The sequence below is a fragment of the Bactrocera dorsalis genome, chromosome 2 (assembly GCF_023373825.1).
Source record: "Bactrocera dorsalis isolate Fly_Bdor chromosome 2, ASM2337382v1, whole genome shotgun sequence".
NCBI classification, from domain to species: domain Eukaryota; kingdom Metazoa; phylum Arthropoda; class Insecta; order Diptera; family Tephritidae; genus Bactrocera; species Bactrocera dorsalis.
The window spans coordinates 68,862,040-68,883,159 of NC_064304.1; the positions used below are offsets into that span (position 1 = coordinate 68,862,040).

At 38.3% G+C, this 21,120-nt stretch overlaps 1 protein-coding gene across 3 annotated transcripts in view; it reads left to right on the top strand.

Moving 5' to 3' along the window:
- Positions 1–21,120, top strand: part of LOC105227145 (poly [ADP-ribose] polymerase) — a 120,810-nt gene that overhangs the window by 73,532 nt on the left and 26,158 nt on the right. For all 3 annotated transcript variants that reach the window (XM_049449904.1, XM_049449906.1, XM_049449905.1), the window contains 2 exons: positions 8,153–8,495; positions 8,559–9,086. In XM_049449904.1, coding sequence (XP_049305861.1) covers positions 8,153–8,495; positions 8,559–9,086 — 871 coding nt within the window. The remainder of the gene's footprint in view (positions 1–8,152; positions 8,496–8,558; positions 9,087–21,120) is intronic.

The following is a 21,120-nucleotide window of genomic DNA, read 5'->3' on the forward strand; positions in this document are numbered from 1 at the left end:
TTTTTTTCAAAATTACGCCATTTTCTTTATTTTTATTTTTATTTTTAAGTTTAGTCATGCCAGCAGTTGGGGCACTTTTTTTTTGGCACCTCCGAAGAGAGCCCATAACTCCGTTGTTTTTTAACATTTTTGTAAAAAAGTAAAATCTTAAAATATAGCTGAAAATATTCCTTATAACGTTCAAAGAAGTTTGAAATATTCAATCGTGTACTTTCTCTTAAAAAAATTCACGAAAATCGCTTAATTTTTCATGCGTCACACTGGTATAGTCCCTTAATATTCGTGAGACAAAAATATAAGTCTGTAACATGGTCTTTAGATTCTCTCCAAGCCATTGGCACTGCAAAGGACATTTTACTTTTTAACCTACTTTGAACCTTTTAACCAGCTGTTAACAATGTTACACACATTTTACAACATATATCGTTAGCTAAAATGCAAACGGCCCTATCTAACATTTTCATTACTTTACAGGAGAAACAAAAAAACTGTATAAAACTATATATATTAATGTGTTTAGAGCAATTTTTTTCAATGTAACTTGTAAAACAACTACAAATTTAAATTTGAAAGAAAATAATGTTTTTTTTTTAATATTTAAGAAGTTATGTTACTTACGTCCTTTTGACGCCTGATTTTCTGAAACAAAAAGCCCTAACTACAATTCAATTTTTTTGTTATTTGTCAGTAACCTGTCAATACATTTTCAATGAAGTAATATATCGCTGTAATAACAATAGGTAGATGCTAATAATTATATTTAAAACAAAATAAAGAAAAATTTATTTAAGCATGGTTGCCAAATTTTTTTGAATGCATTATATATTAAATTAATTAGTATATGAAAATAAAATTAATTCAAGAAGATTAAATAAATATGTAGTACAGTTCAGAGGTAACGGTAAATTATACTTTATTAGCTTGTGTATTAACAACTCTCGTATAATAATTAATTTTCATAGGGTATATTGTCATAAAAATAATGACAGTCTGCTGGTAGTACTTTTTTCAGCTCCTGCAGATGCTGCCATTTCTTATTAGGAATTGCTAGTCTGCTCAGATGCAATTGGGAAGGTTCGACAACTGTGAATTGTTTTGAAGTTCTTTGAGGTAGCTGGCCATAATCGTCATTTATATCAGTTTTAAAATAAATAATTCCAGTCTGCTCGTATGACAATGCACGTACCTTATTGACAGTAGGGTCTCCTGTTTTTCTTCCTAAAAATTTAATAAGCAATAAAGTTTTGGAAAATTTCTTAGAAATTAAAAGTGTGCCTTACCTGGTCTAATGATGAATACCTCATTGGAACAGATTCGTAATCGAGGAAATATTTGTAGTTTAAGTGGTGAACTTGTAGAGGCATAGGATTTTTCCGGGCTGCTCTTATTGATTCTACTAGTTGAAATGGCAAATGTATTTGTTTATTTTTGATTCGTCTCTCAATAAGAGAATGAGTGGAATCTCATTCCATTTGCGTGTGACCTACTACTAAGTATTTGTGTTCTATGGTAATGTCTTTTTCCACACATAAAGAGAGCAACGCATTAGAAAGGACAACATTTCTGTTTTGGTAAGAACAACCATCAGAGTAGATAACTATGTGGTGAATGTGAGGATGTTTCAAAAGTTGGGTTTTTAAATGTTTTAAAACAATTGTAAACGTTGATGAGACAAGAGTTCCTTCGGTTTCATCCCAAACGTGTCTGATAATTACGTTTGGGCTGAAACCGACTTATAACATTGTATATAATGAAGTTGTGAACTTGTAGTTTCATTTTATAATAAGAGGAGCTGGCGTTGGACTGTGGTAAAAGTTTAACTGCCTCCATATCTATGCAAAATAGTAGAAATGCACCTAATTTGGCATTTTCGATATCATTTTGCTTCTCATTTCGCATCCTTTCAATTTCATTTCGGTGAATGTCAAATATATCCTGAGACAAGTTGTTTGATTTAAAAGATAAACATAAGTCACACTGGTCATTTCGTGGTTTAAATAACGAGTAATTGCTTGATTTAAAAACATTCATAAAAATTGGAAATGATACTCGAGCAATATCATTGTTTTTATGTTCCTCGCATGATTGAGAATAAAGTTCATAAATCTGTCTGTATGTTTTGAAATCTGCTTCAAAATATATTTTTGTTGTATATTTGCGACGATAGTGCGACTCCAACTTTGGTAAATCTTCTAACCAGTTTTGTAAGTAGCTACATCTTTTCTTATAGTGTAATCTTTCTTTATTTTGATCAGAATTTTGCGTTTTTAGACTCTTTTGGGTGCAATGTAAGCCACTGGATTGGGTCCAACAACGTACCATTTTTTCTGATAAGCCCAAAGTTGATAGAAACATTTGCCGACAAACTTGCATTCGATTTGTATTGTGCTTTAGAAAATAATATTTAGTGTTGGAGCGTTTGGAATTTTCAACAGTTACACGTTGTGTTTTGGAACATTCAATGAGGTTTGTTACATATAATTTTTTTTCATCCCACGACATTATCCAGAACGAGTCAAAAATTTCTTTACGAGTATCTTCTGTAAAATGGGAGCAAAATCGAATGGAACTTTTCTCACAGAACTTCGACTTACACGCATCTTTCATTTCTCTGGGCTTTCTATAGCTCATATTTCCTTTAGATAAACCTTGATATTTCTGTCCTGCCATACGTTTTTACTGGTTATTAACTCTCACATTTTTTGTAGTATTATTCGCATTTCTGGTTGCACCACTTGCTAAATTACGGGACATCTCTGATGTAGCTGATGTAGCGCATGCTTTGAGCTCTTGAAAAATGTATTTTATCATTTGCGAAATGCCGTCGGAAATAAAACTTCCGTCGGTATATATACGTAAATGAGAGGTAGGTAGCTTAAATCTTTTATGTGGAAAATAAAAAAAGGATTAAGATCCTTTTGTTTACAAATGTATTTCTGGGAGAAAGATCCTTTTTCTACAAATGTACTTCTGGGAGAAAGATCCTTTTTCTACAAATGTACTTCTGGGAAAAATAATATTTAAAATGCGCAATAATATTTTGATTTATGCTTGTATAAGTTTATTAAATTTAAAACTAGACAAACTAGGCAAACTAGATAGTATTCTATGTCTAGTAAGCTATGAGCAATGTGGAGTCTCCACAGGCTATGTGCACGGCAATGCAGCTAGTATTCTATATATTCTATCCTGTCGAGATGTCCCGTTATTTTCCGACATATTTTCACTATCCGAATTCATATTAATGATATGTAATTTATTTGCTTAAAATTTGAACAATTCAATTATAGTTAAACACTGAGAAAACTGAAAAAACACTTGTACTGTTTGCTAAAAACTTTAATTGTGTTTACTGTGCTGTCTATTACAAAGCAAAACGGTGTAACGGGACAAGGCCGTGTTTGTATTTTGTGGTGTTTGTTGTTGTGTGTAGTTAGGGCTCTTTGCATTTATCAAAACGAACACTTTGTAGTAAGGGCCTTTTGTATTTCGTTAATAAAACAACTATTTTTAATCGTATGACTCTGTAATTTTGTATGAACATGTAGTTTGAATAAATATATTATAATCAATCAAAAAACCCATTTTGATTTTTTTGTTAGTTAGGGCCGTTTGCATTTTAGCTAACGATATATGTCTTGGTCGCCAACTTTAACGCCAAAATACAGTTCGTATGCTTTTAGCACAAGCGGAGTAAAATTACGTTTTTGCGATTTAAAAGTTCTCCGCCCATAACAAAAACTGTTGGCACTATTTACGCACTGCCTAGGCATTGTACATAAAAATCTTAAATACAATAATATCAAAAACGTAAGAGAATGTGAACTCAAACATAGAATACGTAACCGATTGGGACGCCGTTAGTTAGGGATGGGCACATTTTTAGCCCGCAAAGTTAGCAAAGTGCGCACGGGGGCTAGATGAAGGGAATATCAGTTTACGGAGAGAAGGGCATAACAAGTTGCGAAAAAATCAATTACATTCCTCCGTAACTTAATGTTCATCGCAGAGTGGTTGCGGCAATACTGACATTGTACACAAATTAAAGAGCGGAAGTTTACTTAATAACGGAATTGTACAGTTGTGTGAACAAAAAGAGGTAAACATAATTTGCAGGGCTTAGAGTTTCGCATTAAAATTTGTTTTTATTTACCTTTGCAAGGTGGGAAATTCTAGTTACTGTTAGGATAAAATATATAAATTATACCTGTATCTAAAAACAAATTTATTTAATAAGAAAACAGCATATTGTTACGAATTTACTGCTTGCTAGTTTACTTTGTTAGGTTCGTATCTCTGGATTGACAAATAAAACAAACACTGTTTAATTTAATTCAACAACTCTTTATTTCACAACTCGTCTACACTATAGCAGTTTACTCTTAGCACTGAATGATTACGTTGGCGCTGGCACGGCTTATATAGCCACGCACTTCTCGCTGATGCCGACGTGTCCTTCTAGAATATCGCGTCTGGAAATTACCAGAACATACGGCTATACGGCGCCAGACTCAGCAATTGTTTAACTAGACAAGCAGACAGTGCGGCGCCAGATGTCTACAACAAGACAAATGCTATTCCATATACCTACAGCTATTGTTCATAATCAGGGATGCATATAGTAATACAAATACAACTTAATACTACTTTTGTAACAATATTTTAAATCTTCAGAACACCTTATGACTGTTCCTATTTTGTTCACACCACTGTATAAGTGATAGATCAGTTAATGGTGGTGATGCAAGTTGTAAAAATTCATTTTAGTTACAATTGGGAAAACTTTTCTCAAGTTGCGGGCTTTTATACGTACATATGCATATCTGCATATATGTATAAAAAAGAAAAGATACTTGTGACCATTGTATTTATATATTGTGTTTAAACATAATGCAGTTCCATTTAATGAAAATGCTTATATAAATATATGATTTGTGATAATTTCAGTTTGGTTGTTTTATCAAAATATTCAAAGAATTGAGATTTTTTTCTATAATTGTTTTATTAAATTTTAAAAATCTAAGTTGCCTCTGGAAATGTATTAAAATAATAATATGCGCTATAGAAAGGGAACACATATTTTTAAAAATATAAGAAATCATCAAATAAAAATATACAATATTTGCGCGGTATGGCATTATTGATTGAGAGTGGCTAAGCACACAAATAGAATACAAACGTTAATGGCAGAAACATCTTCTCACTTCGCCACGAGCGGCAAGCGTTTTGTTCTCGTTTTCATTCGAACAATGTTGCCATTACTCAATACCCATATGTAGTTTTGTACACATCTAAGTTTTCAATTATAATTTTTCATAATAAAAAATATCAAAACTGAAACCAAACTATTAAAACTAGTTTATATATTTGTAAATAATAGCATTCGATTCTGAATTTGAGTTATTTTAAGAAAATTTCAAATATATTGAAGACAATTTTTATAATCACTACAGTATATCGAGCCTGGCAACCCTGCGGTGTGAGAGAGCACTAAGCTGAGTCGTTGGAAATTCTAGGATTGGCGGGTGGTAGAAGGGTTGTTGGGTAATTATTTACAATGCACTCTCATAAGATCCATTTGGTCATATGTGTTTGAAGAAACAGTGGTTCATAAACTGAAGTTATTATTGAAATTACTTTTTATAAGGAAGTTTAAAGAAATAACCTGGTTCGAAACTTTTTGCTTCGAAAATTATATGCAAAATAAGAAGTAGGTTATCTGATTTAAATTTTGGTACTTGGTACAATAATGCGTGGAGCTATAGCAAATGAGATTAAACCAAACATATAATTTATTATTTCAAATATACAAAATTAAATGCTGAAATTTTGTAAAATAAAAATCGTATGATGGTACTTGGTACAATAATGCGTGGAGCTATAGCAAATGAGATTAAACCAAACATATAATTTATTATTTCAAATATACAAAATTAAATGCTGAAATTTTGTAAAATAAAATGATGGTAAAATACGCTGTTTACTTCAAACAAGCAGGCAGAACCGGTCTAAACCGGATAAATCTTTGATCGTATGATGTAATAAAATGAAAATTTGTGTATTATAAAATCTAAAGCCGCAGGTTACGGAATATCTGTGGGTGATAGTAAAATTTTGTTTTCAGACTTGACTTCAGGGTATCATGTCATGGTTTCAGATCACAAATTATATGTCTACCAGGAAATTACTGCAACTCTGCTTTAATCTCGGCTGCGTTTTTAGATGGGTTTTTTAAACATGGACTCAAGATAGTACGGTCCTTTCTTATGGTAGTGCTTCTTTTTCTTACTGAAGCTTTCTTTCTTTTTAGTTCGTCAGTTTTAAGATAACACAGTGTATAACTCTTTGTAAAAATGTATTTATTCGACGTGAACATATTTATTGCTGCGCGGTAAAAGAAAAGTTCGTATAACTTATCAAGTAAAGGGTTTCATGTTTTTATTTTTGCATATAGTTCTTAATTAATACGATTTAAAACAAGTTTAAAGTTTTATTTTAGCAAAACACGCTGTGTAATTTTCATAGAGATAATTCAAATATTGGCCGATATACAAGGTGCTTTCCAAAGTAAACAGGACTTAAAAAAACAGAACCAATGGGTTTTCGGCAAAATCAATTTATTTTATCCAAAATAGTCTCCTTCTGCTTCAATATAGCTTTTTTCACGGTCCAAAAGCATGTCGAACGAGTGTTTTAGCTCGTAGGCCGATATATCCGCCAGTATGCCGGTACAAGCCTTTTGAATGGCCTCTACGTTTGCATAACGTTTCCCTTTCATGGGCAAATGCACTTTTCAGAAAAGGAAGAAGTCGCACAATGCCATATCAGGTGAATACGGGTAGTGGTTAATGGTTAAAATGTGATTTTGATCAAGCGTCGATCGATGAGACGCATTTTTTGGTCGGTCAATTTGTGCGGAACAATCCGTCCACACACCTTTCGTAAGCTCAAATGTTCGGTCAAAATGCGATAAATCGATGTTTAATTCCATTTCCATGAAATTCAATGATGATTTCGGTTGACTTTTGATGAATACACGCACAGTTTCGATGGAATTTCCGGTGATCACGGATTTTGATTGGCCCACATGTTGATCGTCATTTATGTCCTCACGACCACTGTGAAAACGTTGAACCCACTCGTGCACTCTGCTACGGAATATGCAATCATCGTCATAAACTTGTTTCATTAATTGAGACGTTTCAGTAAAAGTCTTACCAATTTTAAAACAAAATTTAATGTTGGCTCTTTGTTCGAAGTTCATTTTCGCACCGATTCGCAAACATACTGACACTTAAAACGCAATAACTTCACTTCCAATCGATGGAATGTCATGAAATTCCCACTGGACAATCGATAAAGATAGCAGTTCTAACGCATTAGTCGACATATAGATGGTGACACCAGTGGCGCTAGAATCAAAAAGTCCTGTTTACTTTGGAACACACCTTGTATGCAGTATAAAGTCACCCGGAAGTTCGAAAATTTTTATACTAGGTATGTTTGGGCTCAAGGAAGTATTTACCCAATTCACCCCATTTTTGATACAAATACATAGATACTATTGCCAAGTCTATTTTTAGACATATTCATTTGATAATAATCTATTCCGCGCATTAAGGCTTACAAATTAAAACGCCACCATTTTTTTTTTTTTTTTTTTTATGAACCAATCAGCTTTATTCGTGGAGGAAGGCGAGCCCATTTTTTCAAAGCGGGGGTGTTCACAACGATGTTACTCATGTTACAAGCAATATTTTTAGCTTAACATTTATGTTTATGTATTTATATGTCCGATAAATAAACTGATTTATACATTATTGATTTTGAAAATAAATCTGTTATACCCAGTGTGATAAGAGCATAAAACACTACGTCGTATCTGACTTACTTTAAAAACATTGAATTTATAATTGGGCTTATACAATTTACGAAGTATTGGAAACATTTCTGTATGAACGGGGTTTTCTCTCTGCAGCCCTGTCAAATGTCGAATTTGAGGCGCTGAAATCTCCAATTTTCAAAATTTGTTAATCTTTTTGCTGTGTGAATGTCTAATGATGTTGTAATTGTTACTTGAATCTTATTTAAAACTACTTTATTGTAATTATTATTTTTCCTTATGTAAGTTAAATGTCAATTGTACTTTCAGAAAAATCTTCCGAAGTATCAGCTGATAGTAGTGCTAAAAAAGGAAAAAAACGCGGTACTGCAGAAGTGAATGCTCTTAAAGATTTTGGAATCGAGTACGCTAAGACAAGTAGGGCAACATGCCGTGGATGTGAACAAAAAATTTTAAAGGATCAAGTACGGATTAAAAAAACAGTATATGACACAGAAGTTGGAATGAAATATGGAGGTCAGCCTTTGTGGCATCATGTAGAATGCTTTGTTCAGTTACGTAATGAACTTGGTTGGTTTGGAAGCGGCGACTGTGTACCGGGATTCAAAGGTTTGAAAAAGGATGATCAAACTACTGTCCTTAAACTGCTACCGTAAGTAAACAAAGTTTTTTTAGGAAGTTGAACTATGAAAATATATTTATTTGTTTATAATAGGGCTATTGATGCCGGGAGTGCCTGCAAAATTAAAAAGGTTAAAACTGAGCCAGATGTCAAAATAGAAGAGGAAATCATGAATAAGCAAATAGAAAATCAGTCAAAACGGTTATTTAAACTTCGTGATCTGGTAGTAAACCAAATGCATAAAAAGGATATTATTTACTTGCTGGAATACAATAATCAAAAACCTGCAAACGGAGATTCGGAAAGAATGTTAAATCAGTTAGCAGATATGTTGACTTTTGGATCGTTGTTGCCATGTCCTCAATGTAAGAGTTGTGAGATATTATTTAGCAAATCAGGTTATTTATGCAATGGCCAATTAACGGAATGGACAAAATGTTCGAATATTTTAAAAGACCCAGAACGTAAACCTTGTAAAGTACCAAAGAGCTTAAAGGAAAAGTATGTTTTTTTATCTGAAATTAAGAACAAAACTGAGCATCGCATTGTTAAATATAATCCACCAAGTATTGCTGTTGTTTCAAAAAATACGAATGGAAAAATGGAAAATGAACCTACCAAGTAAGTATACAAATTTAATATTACTCTGGGAAAAGGAAGTGGATTTGCAAATTTAAATTAAACATCGGTTATGGAAATTATTGGTCAATGGTTCACCTTACATAAAAATATTTTATAAAAAAATAGAAAAGTTTTGCATAAATTATAGATATGTAGTTAAATTTCATATTGTTGGAACTGGCATTGAATAAACAGGTAATGCAAATACTAAACTTGGATTCATTATTATACGCCCGAAACAAAAATCCAATCTAAACAGTGGATTGAAAAGGGGGAACCAGCCCCAAAAAAACCTAAAGCTGTGTATTCGGCTGGGAAAGTGATGGCGAGTGTTTTTTGGGACAGCCATGGAATTATTTTTATCGACTATCTTGAAAAAGGAAAAACTATAACAGGAGCATACTACGCATCATTATTGGACAAGCTAAAGGAAGAAATTTCGAAAAATCGGCCACATTTGCAAAAAAAGATAGTCTTGTTCCACCAAGACAACGCACCATCTCACACCTCAACAGTCGCCATGGCGAAAATCCACGAATTGCGGTTCGAACTGTTTGACCATCCACCTTATTCACCGGATCTAGCACCAAGCGACTTTTTTTTTTGTTTCCTCAACTTAAAATTGCGCTCGGCGGTCAGAGATTTTCGTCAAATGAGGAGGCAATCTCTTTCGTGAACCCGTATTTTACAGACAAAGACGCCAAGTACTATTTGGAAGGGTTGCAGAGATGGGAGCATCGCTGGGAGAAGTGTGTGGAGTTACAAGGAGACTGTAGAAAAATAAAAAAAAAAAAATTTTGAAAAAGTCGCGTGCATCATGGTTAGGTCGGTTATTTATCGGACAGCCCTCGTATAGTAGTGTGCTTTTTTTAATGGACATAGACGCTTTAGAGTAACCCAAACATTAAACAGAACTAGAAGAATACTTCCCCTGCAGAGGTTTCATGGCATTCCATAATAAAAAAATTCAAAAAAAATATACAACATTAACCTTATGAAAAAACATGTTTTATTTAGAAAATTATGAAAAATTGAGATCATAAATCAGCCTTTTAATTATAAAATATAAATCAGTTAGAAAACTTTTGACGTACTTTTACTTGGTATTCAAATCAATCTGCAATTTTACACTTGTCGCACATAGTCTTGGTCTTCGGATCACGGTTTTTCGGTCAGAAACCACAACGTCCGAGTGTGTGATGTCACATCAAAATAAAGTCCATCCGGTGTTTTGCGATGAATGAAATTATTAAAAAAGAAGTTCCATTAAATTTTGTGTGCGGAATAAAAGTTTCTGGTGCCGAAACGTTCAGAATGTTGGGAAAGTCCTTCGGTGATAAGCATTTGTCAGAAATATGTCTTTATAGTTGGTATAAATTATTCAAAGACGGTCGAAAATGCGTTGATGAAGAACCACGTCCAGGGCGGCCTTCAACATCAACTTATGTTCTTCTTTCTTCCTTATTGGCGTAGACACCGCTTACGCGATTATAGCCGAGTTGACAACCGCGCGCCAGTCGTTTCTTCTTTTCGCTACGTGGCGCCAATTGGATATTCCAAGCGAAGCCAGGTCCTTCTCCACTTGGTCCTTCCAAGGAAGTGGAGGTCATACTCTTCCTCTGCTTCCCCCGGCGGGTACTGCGTCGAATACTTTCAGAGCTGGAGTGTTTTCATCCATCCGGACAACATGACCTAGCCAGCGTAGCCGCTGTCTTTTAATTCGCTGAACTATGTCAATGTCGTCGTATATCTCGTACAGCTCATCGTTCCATCGAATGCGATATTCGCCGTGGCCAACGCGTAAAGGTCCATAAATCTTTCGCAAAACTTTTCGCTCGAAAACTCGCAACGTCGACTCATCCGTTGTTGACATCGTCCAAGCCTCTGCACCATATAGGCGGTCGGGAATTATGAGCGACTTATAGAGTTTTGTTCTTGTTCGTCGAGAGAGGACTTTACTTTTCAATTGCCTACTCAGTCCGAAGTAGCACGTGTTGGCAAGAGTAGTCCTGCGTTGGATTTCCAGGCTGACATTGTTGGTGGTGTTAATAGTGGTTCCTAAATAGACGAAATTATCTACAACTTCAAAGTTATGACTGTCAGCAGTGACCTGAGAGCCAAGTCGCGAGTGCGACGACTGTTTGTCTGATGACAGCCCTCGTTCACTGCCAGACCCATTTGCATTGTTTTCTTGTTCAGTCTGGAGAAAGGAGAACTAACAGCGCGGGTGTCGTGGCCGATGATATCAATATCATCAGCATACGCCAGCAGCCTGACGGAGCTTTTCGTGTTGCTCAACGTCAGTTTACACAGCCGTTTTAGTTTTGCGGGGATACCAAATTCAGACATCGCGGCATAAAGACAGCTCCTTTTCGTGCTGTCGAAAACATCTTTGAAATCGACGAATAGGTGGTGAGTGTCGATTCTCTTTTCACGGGTCTTTTCCAAGATTTGGCGCATGGTGAATATCTGGTCGGTTGTTGATTTACCAGGTCTGAAGCCACACTGATAAGGTCCAATCAGTTTGTTGACGGTGGGCTTTAATCTTTCACCCAATACGCTCGATAGAACCTTGTACGCGATGTTGAGGAGGCTTATCCCACGGTAGTTGGCGCAGATTGTGGGGCATCCTTTTTTATGGATTGGGCATAGCACACTTAAATTCCAATCGTTGGGCATGCTTTCATCCGACCATATTTTACAAAGAAGCTGATGCATGCTCCTTATCAGTTCTTCGCCGCCGTGTTTGAATAGCTCGGCCGTCAATCCATCGGCTCCTGCCGCTTTGCTGTTTTTCAGGCGGGCAATTGCTATTCGAACTTCTTCATGGTCGGGCAATGGAACGTCTGCTCCATCGTCATCGATTGGGGTATCGGGTTCGCCTTCTCCTGGTGTTGTGCGTTCACTGCCATTCAGCAGGCTGGAGAAGGGTTCCCTCCATAATTTAAGTATGCTTTGGGCATCGGTGACTAGATCACCTTGGGGGGTTCTACAAGAGTATGCTCCGGTCTTGAAACCTTCTGTAAGTCGCCGCATCTTTTCATAGAATTTTCGAGCATTACCCCTGTCGGCCAGCTTATCGAGCTCTTCGTACTCACGCATTTCGGCCTCTTTCTTTTTCTGTCTACAAATGCGTCTCGCTTCCCTCTTCAACTCTCGGTATCTATCCCATCCCGCACATGTTGTGGTCGATCGTAACGTTGCGAGGTAGGCAGCCTGTTTTCTCTGCGCTGCGACACGGCACTCCTCGTCGTACCAGCTGTTCTTTTGCACTTTCCGAAAACCAATGGTTTCGGTTGCAGCTGTACGTAAGGAGTTTGAAATGCCGTTCCACAGTTCCCTTATACCGAGTTGTTGACGAGTGCTCTCAGAGAGCAAGAGTGCAAGCCGAGTAGAAAATCGTTCGGCTATGTGTTGTGATTGCAGCTTTTCGCCATCGAACCTTTCTTCTGTTTGTTGGCGTGCGTTTTTTGCTGCATAGACGCGGGTGCGAATCTTGGCTGCAAAAAAATAGTAGTCCGAGTCGATGGGTTAGTTCGTAAACGCAGTAATTTTGTGCAACCCTGCTGCATTCTTGCCGGCTGTGGTTGCTACTGCAAAATCATTGCGATTCTACTGCCTTGCCATTGCGATTGTGCTGCGAAGAATTTTTTCGCATTTACGAACGCCAGAGAAATGGAATTTTTAATTAACGTAATTATTGATGACCAGGAAACTCAGAGTGAGAATATTTTATTGAATTACAATAAAAAAAAGATTAAACATGTAAAGAGAAGAAATCTTTTACTAAAAAGTGATTTAAAAAATTCGTGGGATCTAAATGTAAATAAGGCTTATTATTATTATATAATCATATTAATAATAAAAAAAAATAAAGTCATACATATGTAGAATTAGAAATCATTTTACTCGCTCTTCCATTTCGCCTTTGGTTCTACGCAGTATCAAAAAAATTACTGCAATGGCTGCGACAATTTGCCGAAGTGCTGCAAACTGCATGCATTAAAAAACTTTTGACGAAGAGCAGTATTGCCGCAGGTTTTTTTGACGAACGCGTTGCCCCTGCAAATATGCAGTGCAACCAAGTTACTGCGTTTACGAACTAACCCGATGTTAGGACCTCGGAGCGCACGCACATCTAAAACACTGGAGACGTGTCTTTCGTCTATCACAGCATGATCGATCTGGTTGGTAGTTTTTCGATCCGGAGACAGCCAGGTAGCTTGATGGATCTTCTTATGCTGGAATCTAGTACTACAGATAACCATATTTCAGGCCCCGGCGAAGTCGATCAGCCTCAACCCATTTGGGGATGTTTCCTCGTGGAGGCTGAATTTACCGACCGTAGTACCAAAGATACCTTCTTTGCCCACCCTGGCGTTAAAGTCGCCAAGCACGATTTTTACATCGTGACGGGGGCATCTCACATAAGTGCGCTCCAAGCACTCATAAAAGGTATCTTTGGTCACATCGTCCTTCTCTTCCGTCGGGGCGTGGGCGCAAATCAGCGATATGTTGAAGAACCTCGCTTTGATGCGGATTGTGGCTAGACGTTCATTCACCGCAGTGAATGATAGTAATCGGCGACGGAGTCTCTCTCCCACCACGAATCCCACACCAAACTTGCGCTCCTTTATATGGCCACTGTAGTAAATGCCACAAGGACCTACTCGTCTCTGTCCTTGTCCCGTCCATCGCATTTCTTGGACGGCGGTGATGTCAGCCTTTATCTTTACGAGGACATCTACCAGCTGGGCAGTGGCACCTTCCCAATTAAGGGACCGGACATTCCAGGTGCATGCCCTTAGTTCGTAGTCCTTATTTTGTTTGCCATGGTCGTCATCAAAAGGGGGGTCTCTCATCCGAGGCTGATTGTTGTTTTTCATTGGGGGTGTTTTTTACGTGGCGGGTCCCAAACCCAGCGCACAACCCTAAGTAGGGGATATTTCGCTTTCTCACTTTAGCTCACCTGCAAACGGATGTTCTTAGGCTACCCAGAGGATACTTGGTCCAAGACCGGAAGTCGTGAGCTGCTTGAATCATATGTAAAAGAATCGTTTCTGGCCCCTCCCAAGTGAATGGCGATCAGAGAACTTTCCTCACTTGCGTGAACTTCTACACATGACTCCATCCTGCAACTGATAATCAACATATTAATAAAATTGAGGAATTGGTGCTTGAGAATCTACGATTTACAGCTAGAGATTTTACTGGAATGATCGGAAGGATCAGAGAAAACCATTTTGAAAGATCTTTTCGGCCTAAGAAAGGTGAAAGCACGATTGGTTCCAAAATCACTAAATTTTTTCGAAAAGCAGCGTCGCGTTAACGTCTGTGAAAAAATGTATTTCGACTACCAGGATGCCATGAAACGTATTATTACTGGCATTGAGTTTTGGATCTATGCTTACTACCCTTAAAAAGGCGGAATCGGAACAAACAGACAGACAAATATCGCGGCAAATGAGAGCCGAAGCCGAAAGAATTACGTTAAAGCAGGTCAAAAATTAGCGTTATGTTGACGATTCTTCGATTATCAAGGTGGGGTGCACTCCGAATACCTTCCGACCGGCCCAACGTTTCGTAAACGTGTTTTTCACCGTGGCATACTGCATTGTTACTTCGTGAGTTTTTCGTCAAATTTTCAACCAAAATTTTGCCACAAGCACCGCACTCGCCTAATTCGCTCCGTGTGACGTCTGGCTATTCAGCAAGCTCAAACGAGTTAATTAAAGATATTAAACGTGACTCGATACGCGCATTAATGGCTATTCTGGAAATTTTGAGGATTGAAAAAAACGTTGGCCCAAGTGTATTGAGGCAAAGAAGGATTACTTTGAGGAGGATGACAAATTTTGGAGAATAAATTAAAGGTTTTAAAATTATGAAAAAGTCTTACTATGAGGTTTATTATTTGCTTTTTAGTATTTGTAGAGCATCCTAGATTTGATGTCAACTCTATTCAATAGCCCATAGAACAGGCACATGGACTAACGTTTTATTTTTCTTTGAACAGAGTATATTTTGCCCTTGCGTCAAACACATCGACTCCTTTCTTAGTTTTATTGTGAAACGTCTACGGTTGTCGACAAAACGTATAGAGTGCTGCAGCAATCACTCCAAGTAGGATTCTAGGGTTAATGTTAGGATTAATTGGAAAATTTTTAGAATTAAGGCAAAGATCTAACAAAATCATTGTCGTCAACACCTCAAATTTTTTTATGATCTAGTATCTTTAACAATTAAAAATAATAGATGGTGTTCCAAAAACGGAAACGTATTATTTTACATCAATCAAGTTCTTTCATGTTTTTCATTAAATTTTTTGACCTCAATGAGATATTTTCAACGAACCTTTTAATTTCAGAGAAAAACATAACAATTATGTTGTTTTAATATACATGAGTATATAATAATCTTTATTTAATAAATTCAGACGTACAAGTTGTGTTCCAAAGTAAACAGGACATTTTGAATCTAGCGTCCCCTGGTGGCACCATTTACATATATGTCGACTGGTGCGTTAGATGTACTATCTTTATCGATTGTCCAGTGAGAATTTCATGACATTCCATCGATTGGAAGTAAAGTTATTGCATGTAAATATGTTTGTGTTATAGGTGCGAAAATGAGCTTCGAACAAATAGCCAACATTAAATTTTGTTTTAAAATTGGTAAAACTTTTGCCGAAACGTTCCAATTGATGAAACAATTTTATGGCGATGATTGTGACCAATTATTTGACCAAAAATTAATTAAATTAAATAAAAAAGAAAGCGTTATGCAGATGTAGAGGCCATTCAAAAGGCTAGCACCGGCATACTGGCCAACGAGCTAAAACACTCGTTCGACATGCTTTTGGACCGTGAAAAAAGCTGTATTAAAGTAGAAGGAGACTATTTTGATCAAAATAAATTGATTTTGCAGAAAAAACCATATGATCTGTTTTTTTTTAAGGTTCTGTTTAGTTTGGTACACATCTTGTAGTAAAATTCGAAAAACTCACTATTAGAGCCTAAAAAACGCGTATGTCAAATACTAATGAATATTTTGACGTGAAATTTAGCATAGATGTCACTAACTACTAGCTTAAGAAAAACCAATTTACCGATTTGTTGAGTAGTGGTACACTTCCTTCAGATGTTAAAAGTTTGATAATTAAAGGATGATCCATTTTAAGATTCCCCACTTAAAAAAAAAAAACACAAAAACTTCAGATTTAATGGGGAATATTTATTATCATTCGAAAGAACATTCTTTGAAATGTGGATGAAATGACAGTCCTTGCTTCTTGTTGGCCGTCGTGTTCAAGCAGCCCTATGGCTCTACATGCTTTTAGGAACAAACCTTTTCCTGCCCATTGACGATTTTGAGCGTTTGTTAACTGGTAGGACTGCGGATTATAGTCAGACGCCTTTGAGTGTTTTTGTGTGTGGTATAAATTCCAACAATGGCATCTGAGACTTTCATCTCAGGTTAACCGTTGGCCGGTGTGCCCTGCACGTGACGTTTCCATTTTTGGTGATGCTTTCCGTGTGTAACACTTTTGCACTTCTACATAGAGCAACGTCTAAGAAATGTCGTTTTTCGGGTACAGGTGGAAGAATGAGTGAGGGTGGTAATAGGCAGTGTTGCAACTCATCGGTTTTGGAGTCGCACGGCAAGATGGGTCACAGTTGGGTGTCTTTGATGTACTTACATATCGGCCAATGGAGTGCATAAAACACTGTACGTTACCGAACACCTGACCTTTAGTGAAGAGAGTCACAAGTTTTCCTTACCTTCATACGAAAAATTCCAGCCAGAAGTTGTAGATAATTTCGTCTATTAAGGAACCAGTGTAAACCCCACCATCAATGACAGCCTGGAAATTCAGCGCAGGATAACCCATGCCAACAGGTGCTACTTCGGACTGAGTAGGCAATTGAGAAGTAAAGTTCTCTCTCGACGAACAAAAACCGAGCTCTGTAAGTCACTCATTATTCCCGTCCTGCTATATGGTGCAGAGGCTTGAACAATGACAACAACTAATGAGTCGACGTTGCGAGTTTTCGAGAGAATAGTTCTGAGAAAGATTTATGGTCCTTTGCGCGTTGGCCAACGCCGGCTAGGTCATGCTGTCCGAATAGACGAAAACACCCCAGCTCTGAAAGTAATCGGATATAATCGCGTAAGCGGTGTCTACGCCAATAAAGAAGAAAAAGAAGAAGAACCCTAGCAACGATGTAGTGTCGGTTCGTTGGTTTTTGAACGGCCATCAACTCCTTACTTATTTCGGGCCAGGCTTAGTTAAATGTCATCGTAATGAATAGGTCCGGTCTGTCGTAATTACATATAAAAATGCGTCTTGAGTATACTCATGCAAATAGCGTGGTCTGTTTACGAATGGCGACGGACTCCGGCGCCGAGTACTATCATTCACTCCGGAGAATGAGCGTCTAACCACAATCCGCATCAAAGCGAGGTTCTTCAACATATCGCTGATTTGCGCCCACGCCCCGACGGAAGAAAAGGACGATGTGACCAAAGATACCTTTTATGAGTGCTTGGAGCACACTTACGAGAGATGCCACCGCCACGATGTCAAAATCGTGCTTGGCGACTTCAACGCCAGGGTGGGCAAAGAAGGTATCTTTGGCACTACGGTCGGTAAATTCAGCCTCGATTTCAAAGCTGTAAATTCAGCCTCCACGAGGAAACATCCCCAAATGGGTTGAGGCTGATCGACTTCACCGGGGCCCGAAATATGGTTATCTGTAGTACTAGATTCCAGCATAAGAAGATACATCAAGCTACCTGGCTGTCTCCGGATCGAAAAACCACCAACCAGATCGAACATGTTGTGATAGACGGAAGACACGGCTCCAGTGTTTTAGATGTGCGTGCGCTCCGAGTCCTAACATCGACTCGGACCACTATATTGTTGCAGCCAAAATTCGCACCCGCCTCTGTGCAGCAAAAAACGCACGCCAACAAACACAAGGAAGGTTCGACGTCGAGAAGCTGCAATCACAACAGACAGCCGAACGATTTTCTTCTCGGCTTGCACTATTGCTCTCTGAGAGCACTCGTCAACAACTCGGTATAAGGGAACTGTGGGACGGCATTTCAAACTCCTTACGTACAGCTGCAACCGAAACCATTGGTTTTCGGAAAGTGCAAAAGAACAGCTGGTACGACGAGGAGTGCCGTGTCGCAGCGGAGAGAAAACAGGCTGCCTACCTCGAAACGTTACGATCGACCACAACATGTGCGGGATGGGATAGATACCGAGAGTTGAAGAGGGAAGCGAGACGCATTTGTAGACAGAAAAAGAAAGAGGCCGAAATGCGTGAGTACGAAGAGCTTGATAAGCTGGCCGACAGGGGTAATGCTCGAAAATTCTATGAAAAGATGCGGCGACTTACAGAAGGTTTCAAGACCGGAGCATACTCTTGTAGAACCCCCAAAGGTGATCTAGTCACCGATGCCCAAAGCATACTTAAATTATGGAGGGAACCTTTCTCCAGCCTGCTAATTGGCAGTGAACGCACAACACCAGGAGAAGGCGAACCCGATACCCCAATCGATGACGATGGAGCAGACGTTCCATTGCCCGACCATGAAGAAGTTCGAATAGCAATTGCCCGCCTGAAAAACAGCAAAGCGGCAGGAGCCGATGGATTGACGGCCGAGCTATTCAAACACGGCGGCGTAGAACTGATAAGGAGCATGCATCAGCTTCTTTGTAAAATATGGTCGGATGAAAGCATGCCCAACGATTAGAATTTAAGTGCGCTATGCCCAATCCATAAAAAAGGATGCCCCACAATCTGCGCCAACTACCGTGGGATAAGCCTCCTCAACATCGCGTACAAGGTTCTATCGAGCGTATTGGGTGAAAGATTAAAGCCCACCGTCAACAAACTGATTGGACCTTATCAGTGTGGCTTCAGACCTGGTAAATCAACAACCGACCAGATATTCACCATGCGCCAAATCTTGGAAAAGACCCGTGAAAAGAGAATCGACACTCACCACCTATTCGTCGATTTCAAAGATGTTTTCGACAGCACGAAAAGGAGCTGTCTTTATGCCGCGATGTCTGAATTTGGTATCCCCGCAAAACTAATACGGCTGTGTAAACTGACGTTGAGCAACACGAAAAGCTCCGTCAGGATCGGGAAGGACCTCTCCGAGCCGTTCGATACCAAACGAGGTTTCAGACAAGGCGACTCTCTATCGTGCGACTTCATCAATCTGCTGCTGGAGAAAATTATTCGAGCTGCAGAACTTAATCGAGCAGGTACAATCTTTTATAAAAATGTACAGCTGCTGGCGTATGCCGATGATATTGATATCAGCGGTCTCAACACCCGTGCCGTTAGTTCTGCTTTCTCCAGACTGAACAAGGAAGCAACGCACATGGGTCTGGCAGTGAACGAGGGCAAGACGAAATATTTCCTGTCATCAAACAAATAGTCGTCGCACTCCCGACTTGGCTCTCACGTCACTGTTGACAGTCACAACTTTGAAGTTGTAGATAATTTAGTCTATTTAAGAACCAGCATTAACACCACCAACAATGTCAGCCTGGAAATCCAACGAAGGATTACTCTTGCCAACAGGTGCTACTTCGGACTGAGTAGGCAATTGAAAAGTAAAGTCCTCTCTCGACGAACAAAAGCCAAACTCTATAAGTCGCTCATAATTCCCGTCCTGCTATATGGTGCAGAGGCTTGGACGATGACAACAACCGATGAGTCGACGTTGCGAGTTTTCGAGAGAAAAGTTCTGTGAAAGGTTTATGGTCCTTTGCGCGTTGGCCACGGCGAATATCGCATTCGATGGAACGATGAGCTGTACGAGATATACGACGACATTGACATAGTTCAGCGAATTAAAATACAGCGGCTACGCTGGCTAGGTCATGTTGTCCGGATGGATGAAAACACTCCAGCTCTGAAAGTATTCGACGCAGTACCCGCCGCGGGAAGCAGAGGAAGAGGAAGACCTCCACTTCCTTGGAAGGACTAAGTGGAGAAGAACCTGGCTTCGCTTGGAATATCCAATTGGCGCCACGTAGCGAAGAGAAGAAACGACTGGCGCGCTGTTGTTGACTCGGCTATAATCGCGTAAGCGCTGTCTACGCCAGTAAAGAAAAAGAAGATCTGGAATGAGTGAAAGTCGATGCAGGCTACCTTTCTATTTGCGTTGGTTTGAATGATACGTATAGCATCATAATATGGTTGAGTGCCTATAATTATGGTGAGAGATTCATGGTAATTCCGCATCACGATATCTGTCGGAGCTGAGGGGTCAGCGCCCGCAACGTAGTGCGTCATTCTCGGATCAATATTTTATTGTTATGCAGAAATTGTTGAACAGTTAATCGCTCACTCCTTCATGTTGAGCGCTGCGTTTTCTTCACGCCAAAAAATTGCCTCTTCAGGTATATATGATGCTCGTCGAAAGTTATGCGGATAGCAATTTCCTAACGCATCTGTTTGTTTATAAGTTTCTCTAGCTTTGACTTCTGCCTGACATGCTGCTTGTTGTGTTCAGCGTGATAATAAATTTTCAGGTGTCTCTGTGAAAGATGTGATTTACGTTTGCGAGTCTTGGTACTTAGGTACACAAAAAAATATCAACATTATTGTAGTCCTGGAAATATTTCATATAAATATTAATCCCTAAAAATAGCTATATAACTTGTATCTAAAATTATGAACAAATAAATACTGATTACTTGTTACCAGAACTATATTAAAATAAACTACCTTTTATCTTAAACTACGTATTACTTAACCAATCCCTAAGATCGAATCTTATAAGAGGACACAAAAAATTACAAATGCTTCCTAAAACTGTAAATTCAGCATTGTTATCTACATTTTCAAGTAGTACGTATAACCTTCCGATATAGGGGTGTAAAATAGATTAAATTATTTTTTTATGTCAGTACAGGTAAAATTTTATCAGATGGTATATGCCATAAATTAAAACTACATCAGCCTAACTTGCTGAAGACAAAACCTTTCAGTACTATCCACCT